The sequence below is a fragment of the Aphelocoma coerulescens genome (assembly GCF_041296385.1).
Source record: "Aphelocoma coerulescens isolate FSJ_1873_10779 chromosome Z unlocalized genomic scaffold, UR_Acoe_1.0 ChrZ, whole genome shotgun sequence".
Taxonomy (NCBI): Eukaryota; Metazoa; Chordata; class Aves; order Passeriformes; family Corvidae; genus Aphelocoma; species Aphelocoma coerulescens.
Window position 1 is genome coordinate 8458753 of NW_027184085.1, and position 24610 is coordinate 8483362.

General features: G+C 48.8%; 3 protein-coding genes across 6 annotated transcripts in view; 2 read left to right on the forward strand and 1 right to left on the reverse strand.

Moving 5' to 3' along the window:
• UBE2R2 (ubiquitin conjugating enzyme E2 R2) overlaps nucleotides 1-5847 on the forward strand; it is a 54185-nt gene extending 48338 nt beyond the window's left edge. Inside the window, exons 4-5 of the mRNA XM_069001130.1 lie at nucleotides 1320-1454; nucleotides 2766-5847. Of these exons, the coding sequence (XP_068857231.1) occupies nucleotides 1320-1454; nucleotides 2766-2985 (355 nt within the window). The 3' untranslated portion in view covers nucleotides 2986-5847. The remainder of the gene's footprint in view (nucleotides 1-1319; nucleotides 1455-2765) is intronic.
• A 3735-nt stretch (nucleotides 5848-9582) lies between these two features.
• The window catches only part of UBAP2 (ubiquitin associated protein 2), a 200415-nt gene continuing 185387 nt past the window's right edge, over nucleotides 9583-24610 (reverse strand). For all 4 annotated transcript variants that reach the window (XM_069001108.1, XM_069001107.1, XM_069001106.1 and 1 more), the window contains 7 exons: nucleotides 16733-16811; nucleotides 15478-15692; nucleotides 14072-14171; nucleotides 13881-13988; nucleotides 12398-12465; nucleotides 11242-11433; nucleotides 9583-9745 (listed from right to left, as the gene is read on the reverse strand). In XM_069001108.1, the coding sequence (XP_068857209.1) occupies nucleotides 9650-9745; nucleotides 11242-11433; nucleotides 12398-12465; nucleotides 13881-13988; nucleotides 14072-14171; nucleotides 15478-15692; nucleotides 16733-16811 (858 nt within the window). In that variant the 3' untranslated portion in view covers nucleotides 9583-9649. The remainder of the gene's footprint in view (nucleotides 9746-11241; nucleotides 11434-12397; nucleotides 12466-13880; nucleotides 13989-14071; nucleotides 14172-15477; nucleotides 15693-16732; nucleotides 16812-24610) is intronic.
• Nucleotides 19643-20353, forward strand: LOC138103479 (interferon-like). Its single transcript, XM_069001787.1, has one exon. It carries the CDS (start codon nucleotides 19643-19645, stop codon nucleotides 20351-20353), a length of 711 nt encoding a protein of 236 aa, XP_068857888.1.

Here is a 24610-nt window from a genome sequence, read left to right on the forward strand (position 1 = left end):
AATCAAAGGCTCTTAAATGAGTTCTTGAGATGAAGTAGAAAATGATCTCTTATGTTCATCATTCCAGTCCAATGAGACAGTTTTTTCCAGAGCTGCTGTTCTCTTTTCATACAGAATTATATAATTTAGAAAATAAATTGTATAAGACTCTCTTGATAGCTGTACTGAACAGTCTGTCCAGACACAAGTGTTTATTTTCAAAACCTTTCAAGATACTCAGTATCCAAATGACCAAGCATTTCCTGGAATTGTACCCAGAAATATGATCTGGTAGATGCGCTCTGAACATGCCCCTAAATCAGTGCAAACGCAACTGCGGCTCTCAGTCTCCTTTAATCAAGGTCTGTGAAGTGGCTGTTAGGTAATTCTGTGTTTCAAGAACTATTCTCTGTCTCTTGTTTGTCCCTTCCACTTGAAGGGAAGCTGTTGCTGGCAGGACCACTGTGACAGGTGACTGCCGTGGTGGCAGCCACAGCCGGTGGCTGGGTGTGGGTGTTTGTGCCGGTTGGGGCACTGCCTGAGCAGCAAAGGCTGCATCTCTCAAGTGCAAAGGTTCTAGGAACTGCAGGAGAAAGCTCTGGGCAAGAGGATGGTGTTTGCAGCTGGTAAATGCCAGCAGAACAGAGCACCTGGCTCGAAATCCCAGAAGACTGACTGACTGACTGGCTGCCTGCCTGCCTGCCGGGGTTATGTGACTGGCTCATGTTGGCTCTGCTTAGTACCAGCAGCTGAATCCCATTGGGCCCTGGTGCTTTGCCTGGGCATTGAAAAGCATCTCCACTGTCCTCCCCTTGCTGTGCTCGAGAGCTGCCGCTGCAGCCTGAATGGGGCATGAGCTGAGGAGAGGAGACACCTGCCCCAGCCTCAGCCTCCCCCCACCCGGCGGGGCAGGGGGAAAGCAGTGCAGCGTTTTCTGATGGCTTTGGGTCATAGTGGTGGCAGGCAAACAGCCTGGCTTTCTGCTGGAGGCTGCAAGCTACTAGGATCAGCTTACAGAGCAGGTTTCCAGCCCCACACCATCTGTGGATGGTACAGATGAGCTGAATTCTGGTCTGATTGTAGCTTTGCCTGCTGCCCTGCCTCAAGCACATGCACAGACATGATGGTCTGTAGTCACATGAGATTTGTGTTGTATCACGTTCCCTACACCAATGACCAGGGTCTGAGGTTCATAAATATCTGCTCTCACTTAAAACACTGTCTTCAGCTTAAGACTTAACTTTAAAAAAGTTTATGATGCAATACCTAAAGAAGTTGTGGGCATCCAGAATCCTTGAATGCATTAGCTCTGACTCTGCTGTTGTGGTTACCTCTTCCAGGACTATCTTACTGAGTGTAATCTCTCTGCTTAATGAGCCCAACACATTCTCCCCAGCCAATGTGGATGCATCAGTCATGTTCAGGAAATGGAGGGACAGTAAAGGAAAAGACAAGGAGTACGCTGAAATCATAAGGTAAGCTTTGCAGTGTGTGATGCTGGGCTGCTGGGCTCCTGCTTTGAATCCTATCAAACAGGCTGCTTCTAGAATTTGCTGAAACCAGCTTCACGCAGTAGAATTTAATTTAGAAATTAATTTCAGTGTCTTATTCAAAGTCCATGCTTCTGGTCCCTCCAGACTTTTCAGCACAGAGAAGCAGTGCAAACTTCTGGGGCAGGAGGACTGGACTGATACGTCTTTAAATTGTTGTTCTTTCAGACTAATATGTCGTGATGCTCTGCAAAACCTATTAGCTACTAGTAAATTCCAGTCGAAGTCCCTGCTTGTCTTTGAGCCATGCATTGCTTGGGATGTGATGCAAACTGACTGCATCCTACTAATTTCTATGCTTAAAGCATGCATGAATCATAATCTTGTCCCTCCAATTCAAAGGAGCATCAACAGGATTTGTCAAGGGCTTGCAGCATGGGGTTGGATTAGCTGGAGGCACTGCTCATTGCTGCCCTTGCAGAAGCCCATGGTTCGTCAGGAGCTGCAGGGGGATGATGTGAACGTGGGCCAGGGCTGCTGTGGAAGGGACAGCCTAGCCTGGAGCAGGACTGCTGGCACAAGGCTGCATCAGCATTGTCTCTGCCAGCTGGGCAGGCAGGATGAGGTCCTGCGTGGGGCCAGCGGGGCTCTGTCTGTGCAGAGAATCCTGCAGCTCCCTTGGCTCCAGCAGAGCTGGGTGTATTCCACACAGGGAATGGCAGACTGACAAGCAGTGCGTGGGTGAGGGGACAGGCTCCCATCTGTTCCTCCCTGCTGGGAGGCAGCAGCCAGGCCTGTCCCCGGGGTGATGGGAAACACTTGGTTTCTGCCAGCCCGGGGCTGTGTCCTGGGGTGCTGCCATGTGCCCCAGCTGCTCTGACCCTCCAATGGGAGCTGAGAGCTGTGAAAGGCTTGTGGGAATTGCAGTTTTGAGCACACTGTGGAAGAGTTGCCAGCGAGAGAGTCAATAAATCATTTTAGGAAATCCATGACCATCACAGTAGTGAACGGAATTTGCTTTGGCCTCTGGCAGGTCTCTAATGTGGAGCCCTGTGGAATAACTGATTTCATGTGTTGCTGAGAGTGTGTGTGCTGCAAACACCCTTGGCGTGCTCCCAGGCCCGGGACTGCAGGAAACAAATTGTTTCCAGTTCTGCTTGTGGTGCTTCCTGCAAACCTCAGCTCCCCTGACCCTGAGCTGCCAGGAGGGCTGGGCAGGGCCTGGAGGGAGGGTGGGGAGTTGAGCTGCAGGCCCATGGCCCTGCTTATGTTCCTGCTGTGTCCTTCTCCCCACAGGAAACAGGTTTTGGCTACCAAAGCTGAGGCAGAGAAGGATGGCGTGAAGGTCCCCACTACACTGGCAGAGTACTGCATCAAAACTAAAGTGCCTTCCAATGACAACAGTTCAGATTTGCTTTATGACGACTTGTACGATGACGACATTGACGACGAAGACGAGGAGGAGGAGGATGCCGACTGTTACGATGACGATGATTCTGGCAACGAGGAGTCGTGACCTGCTCCCTCTATGCCCCTGTACTGCCCTGCCGACTCAGGCCAGAAGGGAGCAGCGGTAACCTAGCAGCAGTCCAGCAAAAAAGTGGGGGGGGGTGTCAAAAAAAAAAAAAAAAAAAAGAAAAAAAAAAACCCAACACAAAACTTTGTCTCCTGCTGTCTCCTGTTGTATGGATCTGTTCGCTCCTTTTTTATGGACCTCTTAGAGACCCTCCACAGAATGTCTGAATTCTTGCATTCTTAACCCTTTCATCACTGTATTATGATTTCTTTTTAAAAAAGAACTCCCCTTTTCACTTCTCTACAAAACGCTCACAGCAAAACAGGTTTGCTTCTGTTTAGATTCTTGAATTAAATACAGTCTTGCATTGAGATGTTTAATGTATTTAAAGCTGGAACAAACCCATTGGAAGCCGGGTTTTCGGGAGCTCAAGTGCTGCATTTACTGGGAAGAAAAAAAAATCCCCACGAAGCAAATTGCCAAGGTTTAGCTGCTCCATTTACAGTTATAGCGTGTGTACATTCGTTTAGCCTTGTGGTGGTGGCTTTTCCTTTATAAGGTGTGGGGCAGAGAGTGTAAAGCTACTGTGTGTTGAGCTTGATGGGTTGTCACTGAAAGGTACAGTATTCCTTTTCAGCCTGCTAAGTTAGGAAATAGCTGGTCCCTGGAGCCCCAGAGGGCACAATCAGCTTTGTCTCTGGAAAAGGCTTGTGATATGAACCCTAAAATAAACACTTAACACTTCAGGTCTGTACAACTGAGCCCTGGGTTGCTTTTTTTTTTTTTTTTTCTTCTTCCAGACGAGGATAGGGTTGAAAGAGTTCAGTTTAGCTGTTGTGCTGAGATCTGCTGCCAGCTGCCCGACTCCGGAGGAAGGAGAGCAGCTGTGCATCCTGCTGCCCAGCGGGCCATCCTTCATGCTGGACGTATTTTTGGCAGTGGGACAGACCAGCAGCCTCCTGCCCCGTGCTGGCCGGCAGCCCTTGCTTCCTGCAGCCGCAGCCCTGAGCAGCTGGAGCCGCCTTCTGTCGCTTGTGTAGGTCACCTGTGGGCAGGTGCGGCTCTGCTGCGGCGTTCGGAGCTCGCCTTGGTGCCCGCGGGGGTGTCCGGGCTGTCCCTGCGCTGCGGGGCAGACGCGGGCGGTGCCGGGCTCCCCCTGCCCGGCTCCCTGGGGCACAGGGGCGTGTGCAGCCCGACACCAGAGCAGGCCAGCAGCAGGTTTTCACAGGCTCTTCAGCAACGTGCTTCAGCTGGTGCCCCGAGCTCAGCTTCCCGCATGTTTTTGGGAGCCCTTGGCAGAGCTTAGGGCGCTCCGTCATGGGCAGAGCGATCCCGCATGTTCCTGTCTCAGAACGCTCAGGCCCTCGGCGCCGTCCCCCCGTTGCAGCGTGCTCGTGTTTGGCTGTGGTGCCGTGCCCCGAGTCCCCCTTTCGCATGATCCTTCCATCGGCAGCCGGGCCTGGCAGCCCCGGGAGCAGATCGGAGGTGCTGGCCCTGCTTGGGCGAGACCCTCGGTCCCCACAGGTACAGAGGCATCACCCTGACCAGAGCCTGCGCCTTCCCTCCGTGTATCTCAGGGTTTTCCATGGTACGTCACCAGCTGCGGTCCCTCGAGGGTGCTCCGGTGGGAACAGGCTTTGTTCTGGATCCGCTCCGTGGCTTCGTCCGGGGGCGAGACTGAGCAAATGCTCCGAGTGCGCTCCCCTGAGCAAGAGGAAAGGAGAGGAGAGAGGAGAGGAGAGAGGAGAGGAGAGGAAGGCCTTCGGAGCTCCGCATGAAGTGAGGGAGGCAGATCTGTTTCCAAAATGTTGCTTGGCTGGGGTTTGCAGGGACAGTCCCTGCCCCGGCGGTGCATCCCTCTGGCCGCAGGCAGTGAAGGCAGCCCAGTGGCGATTCCTCGTCCCCGACGCTCCCTCGGTCGCCTGCCTTCCTGCTTGCATGTTATCTGGGAAGGCAGCTGCACCCTCCTGAGGTGTCAGCCTTCTTCCAGCAAGTACTGACTCAGCCCCAAGTGCTTTTTGGAGCCGGCAGTGGGCCTCCCCTTGTGTCTAGTGACAGTGTGGGACACCCCCGGCTTCACACCAGCCCTGAGAGGGCACCGCCAGGGTTGGCAAATGGGCCCCTGATGCGCCCGGCTGCAGAACTGGACTCGGGGCCACACCAGGGCAGGGGCACCAACCTCCGGCTTTCAGGAGGCTGGGGGGGTGAAGGAGCAGAGTGTGGCAACACTGGCTTTGCTGATGACTTGGTTGGAAATGAGGATACTGCATCTTTCAGGATTTCCCTTGTACTTTTGACCGTCTTCACTGTATGCTCTCCAGTGACTTGTATTTCCAAGCTTGGTGTTGTAAGATGCATTATTATGACTCTTCTGTTACCCTTTTTTAATGACAAAAAAGCAACCTCTTTTGAGAGCTCCGACATTAACCAGACTAATTTCTCTTCCCCACTGTCCTGTGCAGTGTCATTGCTTGTTGACTTGCTGGTTTCCTTTTTTTGAAATACAACTGAAGTATGAGGGGATTTTTTTGAACTATTTAAGAGATTGCAGAAAAATGTTTACCTGCTCTGTGTATTCTGGTTTTTTCTTAACCCTGTTTCTCCTGTTTCAGCCAATATTAGCGTTTACATTTGCAACTACATGTCCCTTCAAATGCAGTTTTCAACCATTCTGAAACCAGCAGGGTACACTAGATTTCTTAGTAGTTTTCTTAGCTGAACTCCCAGATCTTTTTCCTTTTTTTCTTCAGTATAATTTACCAGAAAGAATTAACTGATGCATTTTTGTGTTGTCTTCTCCTTCAGTAGTTATATTTTGTCTTTTCTGCACATCTGTCTACTAATAAAAATATGAAATGAAAATATCTCCGTGCTGTTACTTTCATGTTTGAGCTGGTTGCATGGGTTACTCAAAGCTTTGAATAACAGCTGTTGATGAGTTCATTGCTGCCATGGTATCAATAGGCATATTTATACATAAATAATCTATCCTTTTATCGCAAAATAAAGCTGCTGTTTGACAGCTGTGTGCACCTGAGACTGAAGAACAAACTGATTTAGAGAAGGACTTTGGCAAAAGGCCAGAGCTTTGCAGTTATATTAAGTCTTCCCAAGTCAGGAAGGGGGAGACCAGTGAGAAGGTTGTTCATGGATTAATGTGACTGGAGCAGGGATGCAGGACTCCACCACTGCTGCTGGCCTCTGCCCTGGCAGGGCAGGAGCATGGTGCTCCTGAAAGGGTTGGACACGGTGGAGGAGTGTGGGGTGTGCCCAGCCCCTGCCCTGGAGGGATCTCTGCTAAGAGATTTTGTAATCCCCCAGCAGGACTCCCTGGAAAGGCAACCACTTCTTTGGTCATGGCGAGAAAAGACAGACCCACAATCCTTTAGGAGAAGCTATGCAGATCCTTTGTTAACCCATTGGTCTTCACCCATCCCCTGTATCCCTATAAAAGCTAAGGCCTCTGCCCCTGTGGGACAGAGGGAGCTCTCGTCCCTGGCTCTCTCCTTCGCCGGAGTACGGACTCACAATAAAGCTGCCTCCGTGTGGAACCAGCCACACGAACCTCTCGTCTCTCTCTGGTCTGGCTTGGCCTGGAGGCTGCCCTGCAGAGCTGAGCTGGAATCACGAGCTGACAATCACTAAAGAGCTGACAGTCTCTGAAAGGGCCCTCCTGCCAGCAGCTGAGGGAAGACACCGGGCCTTGGGAAGGCGATGCCTTTTGGGACCATCTCCCCAGACCGGTCACCTCTTCCTGGGTCAGAGCCGCTGACCCCATCACCAGCTGTAATAGAGGAGGAGTTCGACCGCTGGGTCAGGGAGCCACTTTGGCAGAAAAATTGAGGTCATGGCTGCTAGCCGTCCCAGGTGCCAGCCCTGCCTGTCCCACGCTGTTCCCTGCAGGCTCAGGAGGTGAGCAGGGTGTTTTCAGTGCCCCGGCTGCTGCAGTCAAGCTAAAATTAGCAGGACAAGTGTCAGGGAGTTGCACTGGCTGCACTTGGTATGGATGGCAGCACAGCAACTGCTGAGTCAAATGTGGCTGGGGCCCAAGTGCTTCTGCTGCACAGCTGAGTTGGAGGAAGGGTGATGGCCTGTTGGAGCTGCCTTCCCAAAGGAGTCTCCATACTGGGGAATGGGACCAGGAGCGATGGTGCTGTCTGGGATCTGGCCTGCCTGTATCTCCTGCCTGACCCCACAGCACTGGGCTGCCCAGAACTGCCAGTAGCTGCTTCCTGCAGCAGCAGCATGGGACCAAAGGCAGGGCAAAGGCTCCAGCCCACCCCACACTGGCTAAGCTGTGGGGGCTGTGAAGGAGGGTTTTCCCTCCTTTCCTTGATGGCCAAGTGCAGCTGGGCAACCTCAGCTCTGAAATCAGTGGAACAGGACTTAGAGAGGAAATTGCTACAGGCCAAGTTCTGCCGAAGTGACAGTGTAGGGAAAGGGAGAAACATTCTGTTGAGTCTCACAGAGAGGAGAGGAGCCTGCCTGTGGCTGAAGGCAATGCTCTCCTGCGGGCAGGACCCTAGAGTAGCTGGGAAGGTGTGGGACCTGAGGCTCAGGGGCTGCTGGTGGCTGGCACCAACTCTCACCTGTTGCCTTTCCCCAGCTCCAGCTGCTTCTGGACTGTGACACACATACAAGAACTGAGCTACACCCACGGGGCAGCTATAAACAAGCTTGTCTATAAACAAGACCTCAAGCGTGTCAAGGCAGCTCTGGGGAGGTCTGTGTTTTGAAGGGGGTAAACAAGGGGCTGCTGCTGTGAGGGCTCAGCTGCTACTGCAGCCTTGTACAGCTGACAAGCCCCAGCCTGCAGAAACATTTTTGCTCTCCTTGACATTCAGGCCCCAAAGCTCGTGGCAGTGGGGCAGCAGCTGCCAAGGGCTTGGAGCAGCTGTTGAAGTTCAACCAGTATCAAAACCTGAGCAAGGGCAGAGGAATGCCATTTTTAGTTCTTGTGCTGTTCAGAGGCTGGGGGAAGGCTGGGTGACAACTGGGTCTCACAGGGCCCAAGAGAGAGTTTCTCTGTTAACAGAGAAATGGTTCTCAGGGTAGAAACACACTTCTTTTTTCTTGTGGATCCTGAAAGAAAAAAAGCCCCCTTCCTGTTGTGTGCTTCACATCTACCCACCTCCCCTACTACATGGGGACAGGAGGATCAGAAGGATAAGCCTGGGGCAGACTTCCCTCAAGAGCCGTCACACACCTGCCCTTCCTCCCAGTGGAGCCTGTGGACCTCATGGCAAAGAGAGAGGGCAGAGCTGCAGCTGTGCTCCATCCTTACCAATCCCAGCTTCTCACAGGGACTCAGAGCACCACCCCAGGAGATACCAAAAGGAGAGACAAGATGCTCATGGCAGGAATGAGGGTGCTGCCCTGGATCCCATCCCTGCTGCAGGTGCCTGAGAGCTCTCAGCACACAGATGAACTCACTATTGTCAAACCCACCTGCTGCTCTCACCCTCCCAGCTTGGCTGCTGTTGCAGGAGCAGGTGGAAAGGGACAGGCTGTAGAAGTTAAACTGCTCCTGGAGCCTTTGAAAATGCAGACAAACACCAGTGATATGCTCAGATCTTTATTAGGTGGAGGAAGGGCTATAAAGAAATTTAAACTCCTAGAACATTCACCGCACTGGTGCAGGACAAGAAGGACCAGGAGTTGCCTCCAAGGTCTTTGTTTTAAAAAAAGTGGGGAGGGACAGATGAAGTTTCCATCCAGTAGCTCCAGCTTTCCTGGGAAGGTGGCTCAGGGCAAAAAGAGGTACAAGACACAGCTTATACTTTTATTTAAGAAACCGCTACATAGTTTTTGCCTCTAATGATGCAAAGGAGGTTCCAGGACACACTGAGCCATCCAAAGTCTCTTGCTAGAGAAAAACAACACCAACAACAAACCCCCCCCCCACAAACAAAAAATAAAACCCTGTCCTTTTTTTTTAATTATTATTAGAAAATTGAAAAATTAAAAGTTGAGACTGTAGCTCAAGGCCACAGTGATGAAACTGCACACAAGAGCTTGTCTTCCACAGCGAGAGGGAGGGAGGGAGGAAATGAAAGAAAAGGGAAGGCCCACAAAACATTTTTTTTCTTTCTTTTATTTTCCCCCTCTAAAATAACAGCTATATTGGGGGCCGGGGGGTAAAATCAAACCAACAGGACACACCTTGATTTGGATTTTTTAGAGGGCAAGTCTCCTTATTTGTCTGAATTTAGAACTGCATTAAATAAAAGGGCTCCAGCTCCAAAAAAAGGCGCAGTTTGTCTTTGTCTGATAGAGTTACAAAACCCATAGAGCTTAAAATAAAAAACAAACAAAAAGGATGCCCTGGTGCAGATGGAATATGAATAATTAGTTTTCCTACAAAGAAAATAAAAGAGGCTGCAAGATGCAGAAAACCACATTTAGGCTCTATTACATTTACAAATACATACATAAATATATTACATATAACAGCAACTCAAAGAGGAAGCAGGCGAGTCACACAGAGGATGGCTGGCTGGCTGCAGTTCTCCCCGCACAGACATTTGGCTGAGCAGTTAACTTTTCCTAATAATTCCAGGAATGGGCTTCGGCTTTTATTTTCTTTTTTCTCTTTTGTTTTGTTTTGTTTTTTTTTTTTCTTCTTCCTCTCCTTTCATTCTCTCCCCCCTCCCCGGTTTTGGATTTAGTTTGTCCAGTATGGAGAAGTGCCATAGGCGGTTTTGGTAGCCTGAGACTTTTGCTGCATGGTGCTGGGTTGGTTGCGTTGGCCAGATCCACCCTAGAAATGGGAAACAAAGGAGACAGGGGCATCAGCTGCCATAGCACCAGCAATCCTAAGAAGACAAACCCACCCCAACATTGCCAGAGACAGCCCTGACACCCAGCAGCACAGCAATGCTTCCCCTTGAACAGCCCTGTTTCTGCCCTGCACCATCTCTACATCCCACAATCCAGGCCAAGCAACCATGGACACACCAAGCAGGAGCTCAGGGATGCACCATCCCACTGCCTCCCACCCACAACAGGCTCAAGCACAAGGGAAATGAGGAGCAGGGCCAGGCACAGCAAAGGAGCTTTCCCAAGGTGAGCTGAGGTGGCACACCAGACAAGGATGTCACACACTTGGAGTGCAAAATCATGTCCTATTACTGGACTCAAAGGCTGAACAGTGTTTTTTCCAGGGAATGTTTAGGAAAGTAAACACACATGCAGGTGAAACCAGATCAGAGCTGACATGCAACCTGCAAGGGGGTGCTTGATTTTTCTCCAGAATCACAGCACAAGTGCTCACGTCCTGCCCTCCTCCCCAGACAGGGGACAGCAGCACCTGCCTTGGCTTCACACCCTGCAAACCATCCCTCCCCAATCCACAGCGGGATGGACTCTCCACACAGTCAAAGCCTGGCTGAGGCTGACAGGGATCTCTTGAGGTATCTTGCCCAAACCCTTTGCTCAAGCAGGATCACCTACAGCCAGCTGCCCAGCACCATCTTCAGACAACTTCAAGGATGGAGACTCCACCAGCTTTCTGGGCAGTGCTTGGTCACCATCCCAGCAAAAACATTTTCTCTAATATTCCAAGGGAATCTCTTGTGTTCCAGTTTGTACTCCTCACCCCTGTTCCTGCCACTGGATGCCACTAAAAGGAGCCTGGCTCCATCCTCTTTACATCTTCCCTTTCTGTACATCGATGAGATCCCCTCTCAGTGCTCTCCAGGCTGAACTGTCCCAGCTCCCCCAGCCTTTCCTCACAGGAGACATGATCCAGCCTCTTTGTCAATCCTTCACTGGACACTCTCCAATACATCCACATCTCTCCCACAGTGAGGAGCCAAGAACTGCCACGATGCTGCATCTGTGGCCTCACCAGGGCTGAGCAGAGGGCAGGGATCAGTTCCCTTGACTGCTGGCAATGCCATGGCTGGTGCAGCTCAGGATCCTCTTGGTCTTTTTTGTTGCAAGGGCACATTGGTGGCTCATGGTCAACTTATGCCCACCAGGCCCTCCAGGGACTTTGCTGCTGAGCTGCTTTCCAGCTGAGTGGTCCCTGACATACACCGGTGCACGGGGCTGTTTTCTCCCAAGGGACAGGCATTTCCCCTTGATGAACTTCATGAGGTTCCCTCCCCAAGCTGGTCAACAGCCACTGCTGCCAAGGCCCTTTCCCGGGGAGCAAAGCAAACAACAGAAGGAAACAAACACCCTGAGACCCTGCTGGGATGGGGGAGCAATGTGCTCTTGGGAATGCTGTAAAGGCAGAAGGGGCTGACTCACCTGCCCATCCTGCTGAAGGTGGTGATGCAGCATCTGGGAATGAGGCTGCTGATGCGCAGGGAGGATATGGAGAAACGGGGCTGGAGCATACCCCGGGGCAGCACCAGGGTTCAGGGGCCCAGTCGATCCGAGAGCAGAAGGCAGGCTGAAGGGAGGTGGAGTGCCAGCATGGAATCCCTGCTTGTCGAATGTCTGCACAGGGGACAGTGGGCACAGCGTCAGAGACTGGTGTGAGTAGCCCCAACCAGACCAGAACAAGACTGGCCCAAACACACAGCACCTGAACCTTTCACCTACCCCACGAGGAAGCCAAGTCACATTGAATACCTGCAAGCACACCAGAGGATGAGTTTCAGCTCCTGTTCTCCCTCATACTTCTGCACTAATGGCTCTTGACATTTTTATTTTCACAAGACATTGTGGGCTTTTTTCCCCGACCTCTTTTCATTCAGAGGGACATGGGATGGCAGCAGCTGCTTAATCAGTCCTCCTCCCACTGAGTGTGCTCAGCCTAGAATTACTCAACTTATCCAGGGCAGCCCAACAAAAACACAGGAACTTGCAGCAATATTTTCCTCCTGCTGGCCAAAGCTTGACCCCTAAGCATGGAGCTGACAGCTGGCTTCCTACCTGTAAGCATGGATCACAGCCAGACACCGACTTTCCCTGCTGAGGGCGCAGGGAGGAGGAAACAGGAGCTGGACATAAGCCCAATGTACACCACAGCTTGTCAAAGCACTTTCTGTTTTGCCTGGGAAGCTGCACACTGAGCAATGGCCACAGGAGAGTGTGGGACAGGGACCTGCAGGTGTTAGAGGTGGTCACTACTGCCTGGTCCCTCTGATGGAAAGCAAACAGCCTCTCAACTCACCTGCTTAGGGGACTATTTTAACTAAAAATGCTAACACCCAAAACTTAATTTGCACCAAGGACACTGCTGGCTTGGCACAGTGTGGGCACAGGGAGCACTGAGCCTCTGCCAGCAGCTGCTGTCAGGAGCTGACATCACAGGAACTGTGGGAGAGAGGATGAGGCTTCACTCTAGCAGTAAACAGAGCCAGTGTCAGAGATGCCGTGCTGACCCTGGGACTGGCCAGCCTGGGAATAGAAATCATCAGCCTTGGGCCTTGAGGGAGGAGGGTCCAGCACTCCTCACCTGAGTCTTGTTATAGACTGAGCCGCTGATATCAGGCACACCCGTGTTACTTGAGGTCACAGAAACACCTGGAAAACAGAAATGCCACCATCAGTGAGAAGGTCACCTCCCCAGCCAGCACGGTCCCAAGCTTTGCTCCTGGCACCTCTGGCAGCTTCAGGGGATGCACCGCCCTGCTGGTTCTCCATCATCTCAGACCCACAGCACCCCACATGGGAGCAAAAGAAGGGGCTCAGCTTCTTGTTCCCACCGCAAAAGCCCACTGGGATAAATCACTCAGGTCCACAACCCAGCCATTAACACTCAGATTCTAATGCGCACCAGGCAGCAGCTGGCTGCACTGAGCACTCAATGAAGCTCACAAAAAGTCAGCTTTTCCCTAGGATGAGAGGTGCATTCGGCTCTATTGAAGCATTTAAGAGCTTTCCAGCAGTGCCCTGACTGGTGAAACTCAGCGTCTCCTATACATCTGAGCCCTTGTCCTTCCGCAGCCTACAGAAGAGTGAGGTCTGCAGTGCTCCTCTGCCCTGACAGAATCAGCGTCACTGGCTCAGACTGGCTTCCAGCTGGACTGGCTGGTGCCACAACAGGCTCAGAAACACTCGCCATGGAGGTGGCTCAAACCAGACACTTATTCACAGTTTTATAAAGGGTGCCTCTGATCATTTCACTTGGATCAGAATAAAGCCAATAGTTGCTTTGTTCAGTGAATCAGAGGATTGGGCTCAAGGGCACTGCTCTAAGCTTGTAATCATTCTTGGACACTGCTCTTTTCTTGATTGCTTCTCCACTAAAGAGAGTGTGATCACTTGGTGTTTCAAATGCACAGCAAATGCTTGGTACCTGCTTGAGCACAAGGATGAGCCAGTTAGTGCTAAGCAGCCCAGTATACACTTCTCAGATCTAACCAGCATGTGCCGAATAAAGCTTTTGTAAAATAAAGCTGGATAAATTCTTCAGCTTTTATGGTCACAAAGGAAACATTTCCAGGCATGACACAATGCTATGAGTTACAGGGTGTACAGGACCAGCTAGACAGCCCAGAGATGTGTAAAGTGCACACCCTGCTCCTAACACACAGCTGTCTCAGGTGCCTACCAAAAAACTTAAAATCTAGCTATGATTTGGCAGAGGATCATTTCGGCAACAGCACTGTCCTGCTCAAGTTTCAGAAACACAGCACTGTTGAAGAATCACTATATTCTTCAGCAAAGAAAGCTTTGGCTTAGGAAACAGCTTACCATTTCTCCCATGTATAACTGGACCAAGCTGTGCATCAGCCACAGAAACCCTTATGCAAAGTACAACTATGGAGTTTAGAAGGAACAACTGTGCCATTAGAAAAGCATTTTGTATAAGGGAGATGGAGAAACAGCTTGGATCATGACCCTGTTTAGAGCTGACTGCTGTGTTGACTGCACAGCACTGGGAGTTTGCCCTACTAAATCCCACTCCAGAGCAACCTCCAGTCTTGAAGTGTTACCTTTCCCAGGTCCAGTGCCAGCAGATTTGTTTTGTGCTTGAGATGACCCACTGTAGCCTCCTTTGCTGTAATCTCCAGCTGCCGTTCCCTGCGTTAAGTCATCGTAGCCTGCCGGTGTGCACAAGACAGGGAGTTACGGTGTGCAAGTGGTGCTGCAGGAGCTCACGGGGAAGCAGGGGCTCAGGGCTTACCTGTGCCGTAGCCATGCTGGCCGTAGCCGCTCGCCTGCTGGAAGGGAGTCGACGCCGTGTTCAGGTTGACTCCATGCTGTTTAGCCGATGCTGGAGGCACCTGGACAAAGGACAGGAACAAAAAGCGTCGTTACGTGGGACACAGGCTCCCTCTGCCTGTGGGAAAGGCACCTTCCACCTCATGTCGGGAATTCAGTCTGAAGTTGGGAGGACTGAGATGGCATGGCACTGCTTAGAGCAGTAACTTGCTATAGTGGATTTGTGCCCCAGGATTTCTCCTAGAGCTGTCCCTGTGATTGCGGTGCAGCTCTCCCTCAGAACAGGCTGAGTATTTCTTTCATGTGCTGAATGTAAACAGCAAATTTTTACCCACAAACCTGAGAACAACAACCACAGAATCAAAGTAAACAACAATTCCTGCTTGAGGCTGTTCATAAAATACTATCCCTACAGGGCCCTAAATAACCTCATCTACCCTTCTGCCTGGAGTAGCACCTCTTCCCAAATAACCTCTTTCCTCCTGAGACTTCCAGGCCCTGCTTTCTGACTTAATGGGGTCTCCTCCCTCCATGCTCTCTCAGCTCACTGACTCAGCTTTGGGTCTGCCCTTGACTCTCCAGAGACTAGTAAGGGCTTTCAGGAACATCAAATCCACAAGCTGCAGCTGTCATCTATTTACAGGAACTTGGACAGGAGTCCATGAGCTCTGGCCTTTTACTTTTTTTTTCTTCTGGGTGGGGTTGCAGGTATTTTCTCATGTTGCATATTTTTGGAGATCGCCTGCAGACTGGGGAAGCTGACTTTATTCCATTCTAATGAGAATCCATCTGAATACTGACTCCAGCTCTGGGTTCTCAGTATGAGGAAGCTGTGGACCTGTTACAGCAGATCCATAAGAGGTCGCGAAGATGATCATAGGAATGAACACCTGTCTCCCATGAGGACAGGCTGAGAGTTGGGGCCGTTCATCCTAGAGAAAAGAAGGCTCTGGGGAGACCTTTCTACACTTAAAGAAGGCTTATAAGAAAGATGGGAAAAACATTTTACCAGGCTCTCTAGTGATAGGACAAAGGGCAGCTGTTTTAAACTGAAAGAAGGTAGATTTAGATTAGTTATAAGAAAAATATTCATCACCATGAGGGTTGTGAGGCACTGGCACAGGTTGCCCAGAGATGTGGATGGCCCATCCCTGAAAGTGTTCAAGGTCAGGCTGGGTGGGTCTCTGAGCAACTTGGTCTAGTGGAAGGTGTCCCTGCCCATGGCAGGGGCATTGGAATGAGATGATCTTTGATGATACTTTCCAACCCAAACCTTTCTATAATTCCAAGATGTAGAGTGTTTGGGCTGGAGAAAACAAAACCAGAGTGGTACACAGGGAGGGTTTCAGTTTAGGCTGTCACACTTACAAACATGGTTGGCCCATATTGGAATGCACTGGGAACACCGGGCATTCCAGCATAGTAAGGGAGCCCAGTGTAGCTGTACCCGGGGGGCAGGGCTGGGTTGAGGAAGGGCTGCTGAGTCGTGTGGTGAGTCTGTGTCTGGTTCTGCTGCGGCTGGGCCAGTGTGGTCGCAGGAGCAGGAGAGGCAGAATCCCCACGGCCAAATTTTGTTACATCACCTATGTAAGAAAGAACTGATCAGAAAAGCTATCAAAGATACTGCAAACGTGGAGAATTCAATGGATTTAAATCCTCTGAATACAAGCAGACAACTACAGTGCAGGACACATCCTACACCTGGAAGCCTGAAGTTGTTCATGGGAAGCCCTCACCTTGTCTCTGTTCCTGACGATATTGCTTGTTTGTGGCACAGAACTCTGTGCCATGGCTAATCCATTGATAAAGACAGATGCCAATACTCACCTATCTCACATGGTCTTAGCAGACTCATTACTATCAGATCACTGCAAAAAAAACATGCTAAAAGCAGAAGCATGATAAATAGCCAGAGAGCCAATGGTTGTTGGGTTAAAGTGCGACTCTCCTGGCGGTTAACCTGTTTAGCTAAGCTTCATGGGCTGAAAGCAGGTTAGGATTTACAGGCAGTGATGGGCATATTTTTGCCAATGTCTATTTGTCAAGCATGACTAGTTAAGATGTCCAGTTCCTCACACCACCAAAGTTCTGAAGACAGTAGCTGAAGGCCAGGAAAGCAAGACTTGCATCGTGGGCCACCTTATTGAAGAAGTAGGAAGGGAAATTCAGTTATTAACCCCAAAATAGCTTCCCAAGAGAAGTGATAATGAAGCAGAAAATCCATAAACACTTGTATTTTCTGGCAGCCTACAGAGCAGCATGTTTACCAAGGAGGTGATATACATCAATCCCTTTTTTTTCACTCCCAACCAGCATTCCTTTTTGCTGGTTACCAGGAAGTATGACAGCACTTAATACCATCATTATAGGAACTACAACATCTATGGCTACAGTTTTAAGCTGTAATCAGATGGCAGTGGATGAAAACCACTGGCTGAAATCCTGGATGGCATAAATATCATTTTTGCACAATGACAGCTAAAGGGCAAGAGCAGAAACAAAGAAGGGCTTCTTTGTTCACAGAAGGGAAAAGCAACTCCTCTTTGAACAACAGCAGGATGAATATATGCACTGAGAAACCAGCATATCTCACATGCCATCCTCATCTTTAGCTAGCACTCACCTGAGTACGGGTTGTTAGCAAGACTCCCATCTCTGCCTGTCAAGGTTGCAGGAGCAGGGAATGTAATTCCATAATAATCCTTGGAAAGAGACAACATAATTTATTAATAGTTGAAACTGTAACACAGCTGGACAGATCTTAGGGACTGCATACTAGACACAGAAGGAAATTTTAAAAGCAAGAACTAAAGGAGGTTTGGGTGGAACCTGACTTTATATCATGCAGCAGAGCTGAACATTGACCTGGATCCTCAAACTAAAAATAAACCTACTTCATAGACACTTTTCATATTATATACAAATATTTCATTTCTTAATGGTAAGTTAAAGGCAATCACTACGTGATTTCCCTCCCAGCTCTTGAGCTGTCATCTTCCAGTGAGACTGCCTGAAGGAGAACTGATCATTGTGGGTCAAAGGCCTGGGGTCAGGCCAGGACTGTAATCACAACATGGATGTAAAAGTCTAAGGGGTTTGCCCTTGTAGCATGCCCTGTTTTCTAAAAGTAGAAATGTCAGCTATGAAAACAACAAAAACATTAAAAGAGAGAGAAAAATAGTTACTATTGGATGACTTGAAAGTTTATTTAAACTACTTTACAGGAGACCTCAGGTCAGTAGTCTCCAAAGTGGGGCGTGCATCACAACCCATTGGGGTGTAGGAAGAAAATGGATTTGGTACCTTTAATAAATACAACTTAGAGAATTTAAAAATAGTGTTTGTTTAACCTTTCTCTCCTTTTTTTTTTAGTTTTTTTTGGTGTATGTTTTATAACAAATATATTAGTACAGGGGTATATGTACATAATTCAGAAATAAAAATACATTGAAGGTGAGTGCTCACAAATTTTTTGCTGATAGGGTGCATAAAAAAAACACTGACTCAGATCATTCTTCTAGGTCCTCTACAAGAAGGTAAGCACTCCTAGAAAGCTTGCACTCTGGAATGACAGGACATGCTAGAAAAACCAAAGCAGTATTTTGACTTCAGTTTGGGAAAAAAGCCACAAAGTTTGCCCTTCTCTCTCTGGGTGAACTCCACCTGTGGGTCTGGTACTCTACTTTTTTCCTCCTAATTTTCATGTTCTACTCCTCACCACCTCCAATTCAGAAAGAGATAATGCTTTAAGTAGTAATGTATCCATTTCCACATATTCTCAAACACTGGAAAAGTCTCCTCCTCTGTCATACCCCTCTCATGCCATAGCACCTCAAATGTTTTCTCAGAGTTGACAGCACCCTCCACCTTGCTCCACTTCCATGCATCACTTCCCTCTCTCCTACACCCAATCCTCTATCACTGAACACGAAATAATGTGGCAAAGTTTTAGTATTGCAGGTGCTTCCTGTAACTTGTAATGGTGCCATTATTGCATCAACCTTTCCTGCCCTGGTAATTCCTCCTTAGGAATATCTGTATCCTACATGTGCACGCACATATTCAAACTAAACGTTCATTAGAAAATACAAGTGCAAGGCAGTTATGTCTGCAGTTCATGCCTGCCCAAAGGAAAATACCAGGGAAGACACTCTACTCTTCATACATCACAGATATCTCCTGACCTAAAAAAGGGGAAGCTGCCTAAAGCCAAAAGCGAAATATCAGAAATAGGCTCAAAAACTGAGGCAGAAAAGGATGAAAAAAAGGTAAGCGATGAGACATAATAGATTAAAGTTCCAACAAGCAGCTCACCGGGTACCACACACACCAGCTGAGACACTTGTAAGATCTTTGCAACAGACGAACAGAGAAAACAGCTATCCCAATGTACTATCCCAATGTAACACACACCAAAAGAACCCATACAACAAAAAAATCCACTGTGAGACTTTACACAATATGCACGTTACTTGAGTTAAAATTTAAAAAAAAAAAACCTCAGGAAAAATCCCATTCTTGCTTAATCAGCAGCCATGGGGATCTCTTGCTGCTGGAAGTTACACAGGAAGCAGTGACAACTTTCACTTGGAACTTTGCCCACTTTCACTTTTCATATGTAAGTCGACTGGCACATGAAATAGAAATATTCCTACCTGTTCCTGCCCCCAGACCATCTAGCACTGCCACATTTTCACAAAAAACTCACAACAGAATTTAAAAACCCCCAAAATCTAGAAAGCACAAACACCACATTAATAGCAGATGAAAAAATCCTTTGTGATATCTGTACATTTATTTCTAACTACCAACACTCTGAGGGTAATCAATTCTGGATGTAGGGGTATGAGAAATGGCTCCAAAAATATTCTGCAAGATTTTGCAGAGAGAGGAAAAACTCTTGCACTAGCAAAGCTGCAGATGCCCCAGAAAAAATAAAAAGTATTAAAAAAATATATATGTACATACAAATAGAATTTTAGAAGACTGAGAGACTAACAGTATTTGTCAATAAGAAATATAAGAAAACATTAACATGCAAAATAAACATTATATACAAATAATCTTAGAGCATGAAATAAGAAAAAATAGATGCTTCTAGGTAGAGAAATTTTAAAATAAAACCCAAAAAAAGGCAACAAACAAAACAGATGAAAAGACAATCCTGAAACACATCCCCAGCACAGCCACCCAGAAAATTTCTTCTGCAACACTTTTAGCTCCTGTAATAGCACAGTAGCCAGGCTTCTCCCTGGCAGCAGCCCCAAGAAAGAGTTAGGTCCCGTTCTCATAGCAGGGCCCTCTCTTTGTCCCAGTGACAGAAGTCCTCAGAAGAAAACAAATGAAAAGAGCAAATGAAAAAACAGACAAAAAAACAAAAGTGAAAGTAGAGGAGGGAAATTCTCTAGAAGATGGTGATGAAAGGAAAGCCTGGACATGGGCACATAAAACTGTACACCCAGCAGCACCCCAAGCAAAGCAACCACCACTACTGAGCCAGACCAGGCTCCTGCACAGCACCCACAGCTCTGCCATGACTGTACCTGGATGCTCACAGCCACGCCTGTGGCACAGCAGCCTGGCACTCCTGCTCCTCCTCACGGCTCTCGCCACCGGCCTCCCATGCCACCACCTGCGGACCCATGATCCTGGGGATGCACTCCAGCTTCTCCAGGACATGACTCTGAGCACGATACAGCCCTGCCACCTCCAAGAGCCGCCCTTCTTCCCCGACACCCTCCTCCACAACAACCTCCGCCCGCACCAAGCCGCCGCCACCGCCCTACGCATCCTCCAGAACCTCTTCCACACCCTCGGCAGAAGGAGCAGCAGCCAGCACTGGCACAGCCAGGCTCGCAACGACCTCCTCAACAAACTCCAGCACTACATCCACCACCTCGAGCAATGCCTCCCCGACAACGCCACGCTCTTCAAAGGACCACGCAACCCGCTGCTCACCATCAACAAGTACTTCAGGGACATCCAACTCTTCCTCCACGCCCACAACCACAGCGCCTGCGCCTGGGAACACGTCCGCCTCGAAGCTCTTGTCTGCTTCCAACACGTGGACAGACTCATACGGCGAATGAAGCACCAAGCTGCTCTGGACCCCACTAGACCCACAAAGAGCAAACACCCATCCCCAGCCAGCACCAGTAGCCGTGGAGTGAGTGGTGACAGCAGCAGCACAGACTGGGATCACTTGGTACCAGTCACACCTCTTCTGGCCAGAATGACGAGATGACATGGAAATGGGTATGACCATGGTGACACCGGGGTCAGTCTGTGGCATAGCCCACACACCCGAACCATGGTCACTGGAGGAGAAGGAAGAGGAAATTTCTGTGTTGCATACTCATGGACAGCTGGGAGGCACTGGGGATAGGGATGGTACTTACTACCTGTGGAATTATCACGTTCATCCAGATTGCAGCCTCACCTGATGAACGGGAAGCGGATCATGGACACTGGGGGAATACTGTGGGACTCTCATGAGAATCACTATTTATCACAGAACTCTGTTTACTTACTTACTTACTTAACTTAATTGTTTATTTATTTGGCTGGCCATTTATTTATTTATTTATTCTTTCGTTAGAAATAAAGACTTTTTGTAAAAGCAAAAGCAAATGAAAAAGCAAAGCTGTGGTCATTGTGCTTCATGCTTATAACTGACAGGCAAAGACACAGTCCCCTCAGGCAGGCAGGGATGAGTCTTCCTCCTGCAGACTGTCTTGCCAATGCCTCCTGCCCAGGTTGAAGGCTATGAACAGCAGACCACTCTCAGGGACCCACTGTGGTCCTGCAGCCCATAGGCATCTCCTACAGCTGCCAGACCCTTGGGGCACCCGTTTGCACAGATAGCATGATGCCTACCCTGCACACTTCCTCCTCTTTTACCACCACACTCTCCCTTCCAGACCCTCCAGTAATGCCAAGACATGAAAGCCACCTCCAAACCATCATCCCACCAGAAACAACCATTTTTTAATGCCACAGCACTGCTTCAGAACAAGCAGGGTGGCATTGACAAGGTGCACCTCAAAGAATCAAGGAGGGAACCCATCAAGGTCGGCAGAGATTTGGACAAGAAACAGAAGACCAGTGCTACCAACTCCACCCAAGAAACACCAAAAAGACACAAAACCCACAGGAGATGTCCGGAACTGCTCACTGCTCTGCTACAGCCACCACAACTGGTCCAGGATGCTCCTGCCTGTACTTATACCCCAGTGGCTATGGGGACCTGCTGAAGCACATTGTCCTTGTCCTTCACCCCAACGCATCATTAGCAAGCAAAGAGATCCATCACCCAAACACCACCATCCAATATGGTCCAGCCCAACCACCACAGCATTCCCCATGAAGGAAGCTGCCCACATAACACCAGCACCAGCTGCTCCTTCACCCTCCAACCACCACCCCAAAAGTATCTGCCCAGGTCAGCAGCTCTAGCCTCCTCCTGCACAGGACGAAGAGGTTTCCTGTGCTCAAATGACCTCCATGCTGCATCACTGCAAGGACATTGCACTCTGCAAACACAAATGATCACTTCCCATTTAGCTGAGTGAGAAAACAAGAGGAACCAAATACAGAATCATAGAATCATTAAGGTTGGAAAAGACCTCCAAGATCATCAAGCACAACCTTTGACCAAATACCACTAAGCCATATCATGAAGTGCCACATCTACTTAGTTTTTGAACATTTCCAGGGATAGTGACTCCACCACTTCCCTGGGGAGTCTGTTCCAACACTTGACCACTCCTTCAGAAAGAAGAAATTTTCCCTAATATCCAACCTGAACCTTGCCTGGCACAACTTGAGGCCATTTTCCTTTCCTACTGCTAGCTGCCTGGGAGAAAAGGCCGATCCCCACATGGTTATAACCTTCTTTTAGGTCATTGTTAAGAGCGGTAAATTTCCCCTGAGTCTCCTTTTCCCCATGCTAAACTCGCCCAGTTCCCTCAGCTGCTCCTCATATGACTCATTCTGCAGACCCTTCCCCAGCTCTGTTCCCTTCTTTGGACATGCTCCAGCACCTCTGTGTCCTTCTTGCTGTGAGGAAACAAAACTGAACACAAGATTTGAGGTGTGGCCTCACCAGTGCCCCCAGCACAGGGGGATGGGCACTGCCCTGGTCCTGCTGGCCGCACTACTGCTGACACAAGCCTGGTGCCATTGGCCTTCTTGCCCACCTGGCCACACTCCAGATCATGTTCAGCCCCTGAAAACCAGCACCTCCAGGTCCTTTCCCACTCAGCAGCTTTCCAGCCATTCTATCCCAGCCTGGAGCTGCAGGAGGTTGTTGTGACCCAAGGGCTGGTACTTGGCCTTGTTGAACCTCACACACTTGGCCTTGGCCCACGGATCCGGTCTGTCCTGATCCCTCTGCAGAGCCTTCCTGCCCTCCGGCAGATCAACACTCACACCCGACTTGGTGTTCTTCTCAAACTGACTGAGGGTGCTCTCAGTTCCCTCATCCAGATCATTGATGAAGATACCACACAGGACTGGGTCCAACACTGAGCCCTGGGGGACACCACTAGTGACCAGCTGACTGCTGCAAGTAATTCCATTCACCAGCACTCTCTGGGCCAGGCCATCAGCCAGTTTTTAACTCAAGGAACAGAAGAACAGAGCATCCAAGCCACAAGCAGCTCGTGTCTCCAGGAGAATTCTACGGGATACAGTGTCAAAGGCTTTTTTAAAGTCCGGGAAGTCAACATCCCCAGCCTTTCCCTCATCCACTAAGAGAGTCACCTTGTTATAGAAGGAGATCGGGTCACGTAGTTATGCCTTTCACAAACCCATGCTGTCTGGGCCTGATCACCTGGATCTCCCATACGTGCCATGTGATGGGAACTCAAGAAGATCTCCATGAGCTTCCCCAGCACTGAGGTCAGGCTGACAGGCCTGTAGCTCCCCAGATTCTACTTCTGACACTTCCTGTAGATAAGCATTACACTGGCCACCCTCCAGTTGTCTGGGACCTCCTTGGACAGCCAGGACTGCTGGTAAATGATGGGGAGTGGCTTGGTGAGCTCTTCCACCAGCTCTCTTACATATTCAGGTACACAGCAGGACTCCTTAAGATGAAACTTCCACATTGTACCACTGTTCTCCTGATGGTCCCAACCAGAAATACCCTGTGACATCACAATGGGGACCTTGTTGATTCTGTCTTCTCTGAGGCGGCTGAAGGAACTAAACAATTCTCAGAGAAAAACAAGAGTGGTGGTGATGACCAAGCTGGAATGCAGGGAATTCAAACATGAAAAAATACATGCATTTGTATTATTTTTTGTGTTTTGGTGATACAACACCAGAATAGGGATTAGAGAGGTTGAGTGATATCCATTCCTGGAGACATATCTACAAGCATCATTAGACAAGGCCATGAGCAGGCTCTTCTGATACCAACTCCTCTCACCATCACACTGCACTTGGGATATCCAGGGCAAAACAGACCAATAAAAATTAAATTTTAAGAACTCCTTTATCATTCAAAAGCAACAGCTTAGAGGAGACTTCTTAAACCCCATCACAATGAAAGTAAAACTGTGAAAGGGAAACAAGAGACTGCAGAAGCTTTATCAATAAACATTCAGTGCTCAGGTGCTTAAACCCAGAGTCACCTCCTCAAAGGCTATCTGGACTTAAGCTCCTCAGGTTCCTGAGAAATAAACCATTTTACAACTCTTTCAAAGTGTAAAAAGAAACAATTTATTCATATGAATGCAAAAAAGAACCAAGCATAGGGTAAGTAAAAAACCCAAAACAATTAATGGAGAATTACAAAAAGTCTTGGGAAAGGTCCCAGGAAGAATGGAAGCTTTGGACAACATTTATCAGGGAAGGCCTCCTGCTAAAATTCGGAAAGGGCTCCATTACTTGCTAAACTCGTTCTCAAAGAAGTCTCGGTGTGGCTTAATCCAATCCTAGTCCCAGATCTGGTAAATTATTCATCTCTAAAGTATTATAAAAGTGTAACTGAGCCTTTATATGACTTTGTCCTGCAGGATCACAGACATATTTATTTATGTATTTATATAGGAAATGTATGGGAAAAAAAATGATTAAAATTCATTATGACAATGATTAAAGAATTTTAATCAGAATTATCTACCCTACATTACAAATAGTTGTAACTACTTGTACAGTGCTCTATTAAAACCATCCTTTGAAAACCAGCTTAATGAACTAGAGAACAATGCAATTAACCCAATGACTGTGGGCAAATACTTCCTCTCAGCCTCAAGGAATAACCTAGAGATGTGTCCCCACTCAAGGGAGGAATCTCCATGCACACTAGTAGAAAGTGTGTGCTAGAAATCCCTGCACTAAAAGTGTGCAACCGCAATTTTACAGAATAAAATGCATGACTCTAATGCGTTATAAGCCAGGACAGCTCAATCAGCTCAGCACCTTACCAGTAACTTACCAGTTACTTACCGGTAACTTAGCAGTACCAGCACTTCCTTTTTTCTACACTAGAAAC

Bases quoted from the DNA above. Each gene is read 5' to 3' on its own strand.
- LOC138103479 (XM_069001787.1), top strand. From the start codon at position 19,643: ATGACTGTACCTGGATGCTCACAGCCACGCCTGTGGCACAGCAGCCTG.